The sequence below is a fragment of the Mirounga angustirostris genome, unplaced genomic scaffold, assembly GCF_029215605.1.
Source record: "Mirounga angustirostris isolate CCGP_5_RB_7025 unplaced genomic scaffold, mMirAng1.0.hap1 SCAF_8, whole genome shotgun sequence".
Classification (NCBI taxonomy): domain Eukaryota; kingdom Metazoa; phylum Chordata; class Mammalia; order Carnivora; family Phocidae; genus Mirounga; species Mirounga angustirostris.
In genome coordinates this window covers 137,737,906-137,749,496 of record NW_026991716.1, presented here as the reverse complement: position 1 = coordinate 137,749,496, position 11,591 = coordinate 137,737,906, and the positions used below count along the sequence as shown (strand labels likewise).

The 11,591-nt window shown below is 44.8% G+C and overlaps 1 protein-coding gene across 1 annotated transcript; it reads left to right on the top strand.

Moving 5' to 3' along the window:
- The first annotated feature begins 1,623 nt into the window (after positions 1 to 1,623).
- On the top strand, positions 1,624 to 11,177 carry SOD2 (superoxide dismutase 2). Its single transcript, XM_045865834.3, has 5 exons — positions 1,624 to 1,781; positions 2,126 to 2,328; positions 6,940 to 7,056; positions 8,590 to 8,769; positions 10,388 to 11,177. The coding sequence occupies exons 1-5, from the start codon at positions 1,759 to 1,761 to the stop codon at positions 10,531 to 10,533; spliced, it is 669 nt and encodes a 222-aa protein (XP_045721790.1). The 5' UTR covers positions 1,624 to 1,758; the 3' UTR covers positions 10,534 to 11,177.
- Positions 11,178 to 11,591: the final 414 nt, after the last annotated feature.

The window sequence follows — 11,591 nt, the reverse complement described above, 5'->3', positions numbered from 1 at the left end:
ACTTCTACCAGACTGTTACTGTCACTAGCCCACCCCCCAATTGTTCCTTGTTCAAAAGGGCATCTCCTGAGGGGGTCAATTTAAGTATCAAAGTATCATCATCTGTACAAACTAGGAGTACATCCATGCAGCCTAACCGGGCTCAGTCGCCTTACGGTGATAGAACAAGCCTTTTTATTAGTGACTGATCTGTCACTGAATTCTGTTATTTCATCCTTCAAAATGTCCTTTTCTTCCAGTTCTCAGAGCTAGTACCCTAAAACTGGCTCTTAGGACCTCAGCTAGGATTCACGGAACAGCTTTCTAACTAGCTTGCCCTTCACGATATCAATGCCAGACTACCTTGACTGAAAAACTATTTTATATCTCAGTTCAGCTAAAATGCTTCTTAATTTCCATAACCAACCAAATTTGAGTTTTGAGCATATGCCTAGCTTGCCCCCAACCTGATTTTCCTCCTTTATCCCATCAAATATTCTTGGTTAGTTTCCCAACTGTTGGCAAGCGCCAGCCCTCTTGCTGAGAAGCCAGCTCAGTGGTTCCTGTTAGCTATTCCCCAACCCAAATCCTAGTCATCCTTGGGAAGGGGGGAGAGATAGGGAGGGGGGTGTAAGAGAGTAGCTGAAACTATTCAGCACCTACTCTGCTTCCTTTTATATTATTCTATTCAGTAAGGATCCAACTTACACCAATAATAGTGTTAAGGGTTTACTAACTTCTATATAGAAAGGATTCACACAATTTAGGATTTTTTTTAAATTGTTGAGAAAGCATTAGATGCAGCTCATTGGGCTGTTAGACACAGTAGGAAAGAATCCTCTGTTGCACTTCTGTAATATTCTCCTGAGCTTTTGGTTCTTGGAAGTCACTCTGAACAAACACTCAGGACCTGACTGGTAAGGCTTAGTAATCAAGAAAGTACGAACTTTCGGTTCTAATCCACTCTTTTACTTATTAACTGTGTGATCAGGGCAACCTGCTTAACTTCAGGGAGCTCATTAATACCGCCTGGAGTCAACGATACCTACTCTAGGAGTGAAATAAAGATAAATGCATATAAACCCAGCAGCATAGTCCCTGGCACGTTGCAGGCGTTCAGTAACACTATCAGGCCGCCCCGGTCCTGGCTCCGGTCCCAAGGTCGAATTCACTCGGAAAGAAAGGTCACTCCGGGCAGCGGCTGGAGGGGCACCGGCTCTACACCGTACCAGCGCTCAGGACTCTCCTCCCTGCGGGCCCTCCCTAGCCCGCCAGAGCGCGCCAAGGCTGCTCAGGGAAGCCGCAGCCCTCCCTCCCAGGAGGTCGCCGGACCCCACCGCGGCCCCGAGGCGCCGGGAGCAAAGGGGCGGGGTTGCGGCGGCTGCGCCTGCGGGGGCCCTCCCCGCGGGCCCCCGAGGGGGCGGGGCTGCGGGCCGTACCATCTTCCACCATGGGGGGGGTTAGAGCGCGGCCTTCCCTTTGGCCACACGCTCAGAAGCGGGCAGGTGGGCGCCGCCGTTCCCCTGGCCGCCCGGGGCAGGTCCCTCATGCCCCTCCTTTTCCTCCTTTTCGCATCCCCTGGGCTCAGGGCGCGGGCTGGCTCCGGCAGGGCAGACCCCGGGCCGCGCGCCCCCCGGCGTGGGAGCGGCAGGCGCAGGGGGCGGAGCCCGTGGAGGTCGGCGGTGTCCCCGCGGCGCGGCCCGCGGGCTGCGTCTGTGTGCGCCCGGCCCTCGGCGCGGCGGTTCGGCTCTGCGGCCTGGACTGCTGGCGTAGCTCACCATGCTGTCCCGGGCAGCGCGCAGGTGAGGCGCCCGGGCCGCAGGGCGCAGCGGGGGCGGGCCGCGGCCCGGAGGGCGGAGGGGCTCGGGCGGCCGCCTCCACCGGCCCCGCTCCGTGCGTGCCCGCGCCGGCGCGGCGGGTCCCGGGCATCTCCGGGGCCCCGGGACGTGGGGACGCGGCGGGCGGCCCTGCGTCGGGGCAGGTGGCCGCCGAGCGCGCCCCGGTGCTGCCGCGGCGCAGGGCTGCCGCGTTGGTGTAAAGCTGCAGCGAACGTGGAGGGCGAGCGAGCGAGCGGTAGAAAGGCCCGGATGGCGCTGGGTCTGCGTAGACGCGTGAGCGAATCGGTCTGCGTCTGCTCTCTTCGCAGCACGAGCCGGACGCTGGTGCCGGCGCTGGGGTCGCTGGCTGCCCGGCAGAAGCACAGCCTCCCCGACTTGCCGTACGATTATGGCGCCCTGGAGCCTCACATCAACGCCCAGATCATGCAGCTGCACCACAGCAAGCACCACGCGACCTACGTGAACAACCTGAATGCCATCGAGGAGAAGTACCTGGAGGCGCTGGAGAAGGGTAGGTGCCGGGCTGCCTGCCGGTGAGAAGCGACAGGGAAAGGGGACCGCGAGGCGCGGCCCCGGGAACCAGGAGAGCGGCTCCTCCGCGTGTTCCGGAATTCACAAGGAATGCGGTCATTTTGTGGGAAACTGAAACAGGCCTGTGTGTATCTACTAATACTTAGAATTCGGTGTTACGATATAATATGGACTTACCCCCCCCCCCGCCCCCAAAGAGCTTAGTTGACAAAACCGGTAAGGAGCGTGTGGACTTTGTGGCCGGGGGCGTGTGTGTACGAGAGTCTGTGTGTTAATGTCTCCGTACAGAATCGTATTACACTTTTCAGCCTGCTAATCAGTGGCTTGCACGAGAAAAACAACTGACGGTGTGTACTGCTTAATAAGCTGCCCAGTTAAAACATGTCGTTTTTCCAAGTTTATTGACTTTAGGTCCTCTGACATTTGAGTAAATTTCGGACCGTGACATCTTGCTGACGGGGGGCATCTAGTGGGAAAAGGTAGTATTTCAGCCTGATTGCACGAGGTAATTGGCTAAACAAAAACAAGAGGAAGTTGCCACATTCTGGAAGATTTGTGACGGGAACCATGAGTACGGGGAAAAATTTTGGTGATTTGTACGGGAAAGGGGTTTTAGAAAATAACAAATTCGGGGAAGATGTGGTAATGATGGCAAGGTGGGGAATATCCCAGTTGTGAAATTATTTCCTGCATGATAACACCTGACAACTTGAACCTTTCTCTTCAATATTTTAAGAACAACTTAATTTCAGTCCTTCTCTTGTGCAATCACACCTTTACTCGTTTTCATGAAAGTTACTGAAAACAAAAAAAAGCTGTACATTATGTTGTATTATGTTGACTATAAATTAATAAGTACCTACAAAGTTTTCTTTTATTTAAAAAATTATATATTTTAAAGACTGTTGAAGAATTAAATTTTCATGTTTGAAAATTTGGGGCAAAAGTATTAAGTGACGTAAACATCATCAATCTCATTAAAAGTAGGTAAATACTTTTCAAACAAAAGTATTTAACTTGTACTTAACAGGAAAAAAATTGAATTGAAACCAAGGAAAATGTTGAACTTAATAGTATTTTTAAAGCAAATTGTAAAGCCCCGCACATTTCTATTTATTACTACTATTTTTTATTTTTTAAAATATTTTATTTGTTTATTTGACAGAGACATAGAGAGCACAAGTAGGCAGAGCGGCAGGGAGAGGGAGAAGCAGGCTCTCTGTGGACCAGGGAGCCTGATGCGGGGCTGGATCCCAGGACCCTGGGATCATGACCTGAGCCGAAGGCAGACACTTAACCACCTGAGCCACCCAGAAGCCCCAGTTACTACTTTTTTTTTTTTTTTAAGCTCTATACCCAATGTGGGGCTTGAACTCACAACCCCAAGATTGAGTCGTATGCTCTACCAACTGAGCCAGCCAGGCACCCCCCAAATTTATATTAAAGTTTATTTATTTATTCAGTTTATTTATTTGAGAGAGAGAGCACAAGCAGGGAGGAGGAGCGGAGGAAGAGGGAGAAGCAGACCTCCTGCTGAGCAGGGAGCCCGCCAAGCAGCTTGATCCCAGGACCCTGGGATCTCCACCCGAGCTGAAGGCAGACGCTTAACCGACTGAGCCACCCAGGCACCCCTATATTAAAATTTAAAAATGATGAAGTGGCTCAGTCAGTTAAGCATCTGCCTTTGGCTCGGGTCATGATCCCAGGCTCCTGGGATCTAGTCCTGCATCGGGCTCCTTGCTCAGTGGGGAGCCTGCTTCTTCCTCCACCTGCCGCTCCCCCTGCTTGTGCGCATGCTCTCTCTCTGACAAATAAATAAGATCTTTTTTTTTAAAAGATTTTATTTATTTATTTGACAGAGAGACAGTGAGAGAGGGAACACAAGCAGGGGGAGTGGGAGAGAGAGAAGCAGGCTTCCCGTAGAGCAGGGAGCCCGATGTGGGGCTCGATCCCAGGACCCTGGGACCATGACCTGAGCTGAAGACAGACGCTTAACGACTGAGCCACCCAGGCGCCCCTAAATAAATAAAATCTTAAAAAAAAAAAAAGATGAAGTAAACTTTAAGAGATTGAGATTATTAAGCTGGTTTTCAATAGCATGTTTCTTTCCCATTAGAAAAATTTAGATACTGTTGATTTATTAAAAAACAACATAAAACCTACATTTATTTTTAGGGTGATTTTCCTAGAATAATTTCTAAGAGGGACACTGATCTATAACAAAATTATATTGTGAACATAATAACAACAACAAATTGGCATCTTAAAACAACTCTACAAGATGATCTGTGTATTCTGAGATCACTTGGCCCTTTCCTCCTCTCTGAGGTATGCCCTAAGAACAGATTAGAGAACTTCTATTATGTAAACTCCCTAATAAGCACAGAGCTCTCAGTGGTTCTTTGTGTCTTCCACTTTGTCTCTTAGTATCTTGTGAATAATAAACACTTGGGATTTAATTGAACAAGGGAATTGCCATTTTCCCTAATAGTTAATCTTAGCTTCTTAAAGGCATGGAAAAGAATATTTTGCCTACTTATTTAGCAAGGTAAAAAAAAAGTCTTCCAATGTGTTTTTTTTTTTTTAAGTATAGATATCAGAGAATTAGTTTTTGTTTTTACTTTTTTCATAAAAACTACATTTAATGTATTCAGTTATCTAGTCAATCAAACATTTATTGAGTGCCTGGTATGTAGGAGGCAATATATCGGCCCCTGGGACACAGCAGTGCACAGAAGTCCTTGTTATTATCGGAGCTTTTGTTCTAGTGGGGAGACAGATGGACAAGTAAATATGTAGTAGTATGCCAGGGCTGTAAGTCCTATCAGGAAAAACAAGTTGGGGAAGTGGTGAAAATTGCCCATTTTATATTGTGGTTTGAGAAGGCTTCACTGATGAGGTTGCCATGTCCGTGGAGACACGAAGGAGAAATGTGGGAATGAGCCACGAGGCTATCTTCAGCAAGAGTATTCCATTCCAGTTCAGGCAACAGCTAAGGTTAGGAACAGTTAGGGTTAGGAAACCCTAAACTGGGAGCAGGCTGAGCTTCTCTTGGAAGTGCAAGGAGGCCAGTGTGGCTGGAGCTGGGCCAGCGAGGAAATGCACAGGGTCAGATGACCTGCATCTTTGAAGGCAGTTGTAGGGACTTGGGGTTCACTCTGAGTGAGAGGAGCAGCCTTTGGAGGGCTTTGACTAGAGGAGTGCCACGATCAGTGTGGGGTGCAGAGGAGCCCTCTGGCCAGTGTTGAGAACAGATTGTAGAGGGCACGTGTGGAAGCAGGAGACCAGTATGGGATATGGTGGCACAGATGCAGGTAGGTGATGCTGCTCGTCTGCACCAGAAGCAGGAAGAAGGGACTGGATTCTGGATCTTTTTTTTTAATTATTTATTTATTTATTTGAGAGAGAGAGAGAGAAACAGCATGAGAGGGGATAGGGTCAGAGGGAGAAGCAGGCTCCCCGCTGAGCCGGGAGCCCGATGTGGGACTCGATCCCAGGACCCGGGATCGAGCCCGATGTGGGACTTGATCCCAGGACCCGGGATCATGACCTGAGCCGAAGGCAGTCGCTTAACCAACTGAGCCACCCAGGCGCCCGATTCTGGATCTTTTTAATGGTAGAGCTGGCTTTGCCAGTGGGTATGTTGGTGGGTTGAACGTGGTGTGAGGGGAAAGGAGTAAGAAATGACCAAGTCCTCAAAAATGTTCTGAGAAAGCAGCTGGGCTGGGGAAGGCCGTTGGAGGGTAAGTTTGGGATTGGAAATCTGAAGTTGAGTCTTGAATATGCTGAATATTTTGTTGATGTAACATTGAACAATTTCCCAGTGGAATAGTTGTCTGTCTAGAAAATGAGAGCTGAAAATCTACCATTTTTTAAAAAAACTTACATTTATTTTTAGTAATCTCTACCCCCACTGTGGGGCTTGAACTCACCACCTTGAGACCGAGAGTTGTATGCTCTACTGACTGAGCCAACCAGGCGCCCCTGAAAATTTACCATTTAGTACAGTTTATGGAACCACACATATCCGCATTTCACTGTTTTCTATCTTTGTTCTCATTGTTGCTGAAATCTTCTTTTTTCTTTTCTTTTCTTTACTTATTTGCCAGAGATAGAGGGAGGGCACAAGCAGGGGGAGTGGCAGGCAGAGGGAGAGGGAGAAGCAGGCTGCCCGCTGAGCAGGGAGCCCAGTGCGGGGCTCAATCCCAGAACCCTGAGATCATGACCTGAGCCGAGGGCAGACGCTTAACTGACTGAGCCATGCAGGTGCCCCTGCTGAAATCTTTAATATCCAAGAAAACTTTGAGTTCTTTGAAGCTCAGGAAAGAATTTTCTGCATGCTTTGCACCCCCTGCTGGGACACTCATTGAGTTGTTCAGAATGTTATTAATTGAATTGAAAATCCACTGGGACAAATAATTTTTTAAGATAATCTTTTGTTGTTGTTGTTGTTGTTCGAAATTGTGGAATTTTAGGACCGATAGGGATGTTACAGATAAGCTAGTCTAATTATCTGACGTTTTACAAAGAAAATGGTGTATAGAGTGTTTGAAAAGTAAGAATTTTAAAAAGTATGTTTGCCTCTTTACAGGTGACATTACAACTCAAGTAGCTCTTCAGCCTGGGCTCAAATTCAATGGCGGAGGCCATATCAATCATTCCATCTTCTGGACAAACCTGAGCCCTAAGGGTGGTGGAGAACCCAAAGGTTGGTAGATACTGGTATAGTCTTAGCTACATTTTGTGCACAATAGGAATGACGGTTGCTTTTCTTATATTAATTCTGAGATATCATAGTGGCATACTTTTCATAGCAAGGAGTACAACAAAGTTGTAACTTTGAAAGGGACGTGTAGGAATGGAGAGTACATTCAGGGAGTTACGTCATCAGGTTTTATACACATACAGTGTCAGATACGGTGTCAACTTCTGGTTGAAATGTACTGTACATTAGAACAAGACTGGTAAATGGTTTTTAGAAAAGTTGAGCAGCCTGGGGGTGGGTAAGATACTTAATCATTCTGTATCTACTTTCTTCATCTGTATGATACAGGGACAGTAATAGAGCTGTTTTGAAAATTAAATAAGTTATCAAACATAAAATGCCCAGAATAGTGCCTTTTGCTATTATTTTCCTGCTCTTCCTAACTGATAAAAAGTTAGTTGTCCCAGAAAATTAGGTTTTCCAGGACACCTGGAGGGTAAATGAGGGGACTACAGAGCTAATGGTCTTGTTCACTCTGGCTGGTTTACTTGACTTCCTGTGTCTCTCGTGGAGGCCCAGAGGACTATAATTACCCTCCTCATCCCAGGGAAGTTACGGGGCATAAGTAGAGCTCTCCCTGTCTCTGGGCTTCTGGCATGTACCTTAAGTTTCTGTGGGTTTATTTGTTTTTAATTGTTTTGTAGAAGGCATCTTAGGCACTTGTAATAAGCAATTTCATTTGGAAGTAAAGATGAATGGGAGAGTAAATTTGAGTAGCTGGGCATTTTTTTTATGAGTTAGGTCTGCAGACAGTGACTTAATACTTCTGAGGTTTTGGGATTTAGTAGAATGTCAGATGTGCCCATTTTCAGCCAACAGGTCTTGGTTCTCTGACACTTTGGGTTATCTGTACCACTTTATTATTTGTGCTTATAATAGATAATTACTATCTATTATAATAGATAATCAGAGAAGTGATATTTTGGCCTACTTGATTTGGTTGATGTGCTCAATCTAGAATTATATGTTACATTGCTACAGAATAAAAGGACTATAGCTCTTACAGTGTACCCTTTGTTCAGTAATAAAAGACAAAAATCACTCTTTTTAAAATTACATAATTGTGATAGGAAAGATCTAGGCTGCCTTGGGGAAGAACCAAATAACAACCATAAAATTTTATTCCCAAATTGAGACAGAATAGGTAGGGTAGAAGTCAAAGTAAAATTTTCTGTTGAAGGGAAGGTAACGGAAAATATCCTTTCTTTTCTGATGGAAATAGCACAGTGAGGGAAGAAATCCCTCTAACATGGTTCAGTAACAAACCCGTGAATTACAATTGTGAGACCTTGTGATGCTAGTGTTAAGGCAGGAGTAATGTGGTGCTGTCTAGGCTCACTGGGTTATATTATGTCTTCCGATGTTGTCTAGCTGTATCTTGTGCCTTATGACAGGCATATTTTAATGTATGTAATGAAATTGTTTATTGTTACAGTCTGTTCACTTATGCATGTTGTTGGATTTTTTTTAAAATAGGGGAATTGCTGGAAGCCATCAAACGTGATTTTGGTTCCTTCGACAAATTTAAGGAGAAGTTGACCACTGTATCCGTTGGCGTCCAAGGCTCAGGTTGGGGTTGGCTTGGTTTCAGTAAGGAACAGGGACGCTTGCAGATTGCTGCCTGTTTTAACCAGGATCCCCTGCAAGGAACAACAGGTTAGGTTTGAAAATTGTTTCACATTCATTAGTGGGAGATGGTTCACTGTAAAGCATTTACCTTGAAATAAGGAACAAGAGCAGCGATTAAACCGATTAAACCTATCGTGAGCATGTCCTAATGTGAGTAGATCTTAACAGCTGATAATACCCTGAGTCTTGTATAAGCAAAAATGCTTTAAAAGCCCTTGATGTTTTTGCAAAATTAGCACATGTAATTTTACAGATACATTAACAAAACATGTTTTGGACATAAACCCTGCTTCATTTGACAGAGAATGCGTATCAGCTTACATAATTACATGCACTGAAATTAGATAAACACCACGCAGGAGGAAAAGACCTGGAAGCCGAGTCTGACCTCAGGCCTTGGACCCTCAGCCCGTCTGCTTGAGCACCTGTGGTCAGAATGGCACTAGAGCTCAGATTTCCAGACTTCTGCCTTTTTGGGGGGTTTTGGTTTTGGTATAGGAAAATATTTGGCTTAGAAACTCCAGGCTGGGGATACCAAATCCTTTTCCATGTTGAGCCAGATTGAATCAGAATGTCTTTAGGAAATAGTCACAAGGCATCCAGCAGTTAGTGGGAACTTTGATCCTCAATGTAACAGACCTGTGGTGACATCTTAACGTCAATTATCTGTAGTTCTCAGCCATGTTTTCTGCCTCAACACATGCCCGCAGACTTGCTTACATGCCTCATTTCCCTGGATATATTCAGATTTAGCGAGGCTCTAAATGGCTCTTTTGGGAAAGTGAAATGCTGGAGAATGTTCAGAGAGTCGGGTCTACCTTTGAAGGTGCCTTACAGACAAGGCTGTGATTTCCAGGTGAACCATGGCCACACCTGCTTCTCTTCCACTTGAGGAAAGCCCATTGGAATGAAAATCTGTAAAAGTCACGGCAGTTTACAGAGGGGAAAAATCATTTATAAACTTTGTTACCTTAATTATTCATAATACATGATTAGTGACCTACCTCCCCACTGCTCAAGACCTACTGGTTGGTACTTGTTTTCCTAAAGGAGAGCTTGTCATTTAGTTTGAGAGTTTTTGAAAATGAGTGTTGTGTAAGTAATTCCTTCTTTATACTATTTAATTTCTGAGGACAGTGTCTCTTTTTCTTTGGTCCTGTTCAGTTTTCCTTGTTAACTTATTCTTTCTGTTAGTGTCTCATAAATGTTCTGTATTCTCTGAGACTAACATTATTAGCCTTAGGAGCAGAGCGGGTTCTCCTAAAACTCCCCTGACTGCTTTGGAAGGTCCTCAACCACCCCCACAAACATGGTACCTTACTGATTGTCCGAGAATTGGCTCATGGATAGCTTTGTTGGTATTTCAAGAACAGCTCTTAAAATACCGTACTTAATTTTCCAAACTCTATTTTAAATTTTTTACTCTTTATCGCATTTTCTTACAAAGAGCAAAGCTTAAAAACATTTTTATGGGATGTTTATTCTTAGCCGAATTTCCTATTTGTAAAAGAAACTGAAAAATGGATGGGAATGTTGTGAAGGGTAATTTTGTATGCAAAGGATAAAGTTTCAGTGGAGAAGATGCAGTCACGTTTTAGGTTGAAATTCATAGTTTTTGCTTTTTTCCCCCCCTTCTCTCCAATAGGTCTTATTCCACTACTGGGGATCGATGTGTGGGAGCATGCTTATTACCTTCAGTATAAAAATGTCAGACCGGATTACCTAAAAGCTATTTGGAATGTAATCAACTGGGAGAATGTAACGGAGAGATACATGGCTTGCAAAAAGTAAAACGTGATCATTACACTGAGCAAAATAAGCTTTTCACGACTATTTTCGTAGTAGTGCAGAGTACTATAGTCTACCAGTAAGCTGCTCTATTGTAGCATTTCTAGCTTGTTCAAGCATTTGATGAACATGATTTAATGCTATGAATTTCTTGTTTTCAAATTTTGTTATTGGGCAAGTGAAATAGTAAGTGCTTTGTATGATTTAGTCTTTTGATTGAACATCATTTTCCGAGAGCTGAAACAGCCAGCAGGTTATAATTGCCATCATAAAACCATCGAAAAGATCTCATCCCTGTTCTCTTAGGGCCTCTGGGGAAGCTTTTGCCCCTTATTGCACTGGTAGAAAACCTGGTCCTTTGCCCAGTTGTTTAATGATAAAAGATTAAATTTGTTTCCCAAGGGAAATGTTCAGTTTTTCTATTGAAAATTGCTCTTTTTGTAAGTAATCTTCTGTCTAGTAGTACTTGATATCACCCATGGGCCTTTAATTATTTTTGGTCACATGTTCCACAGGGTTAACACCATTTTGTCTTTTAAAAAATATCACTTGATTGCCAATTGAGAATTGCTCTATTATGAAAAGGAAATAGTCGTGCATTTGGATTTTTCTGTTGGGAGAAATAAAAAGACTTATGTGAAAGTTTGTCATCAGACATAGAAGTATGTGTTAGGTACCTGCTCAAAGCAGACAAATCTGGGTCTTGTTGATAAAATGAATGTTGGGAATGAGGCCACAGACTGTTCTGGCCAGGCGCTTGCCCCACGTTTCCACCCTGTTCACGAGCACAGCTCTGCAGAGCGGCAGCCTGGGTCGGGTGCTCTCTTCCCAGAGTGGCAGGTGGTTGGTTTCTGGATGTGGGCAGCGGCGTGTCCCTGCCCAGGAACATTGCTTTTCAAAGACTTGTTTTTGAGTTATTCCATCATATTTGATTTTCTTTTCTTTTAAAAAAATGCATAGTCACTATAGAGCTTTATGTTGTATAGTCCTTTAAATAAAGGAAAACGATACCCATAATCCAGTGACACAGCCTGTCAGATTGTGTTCCTGTTTCGTGCTTG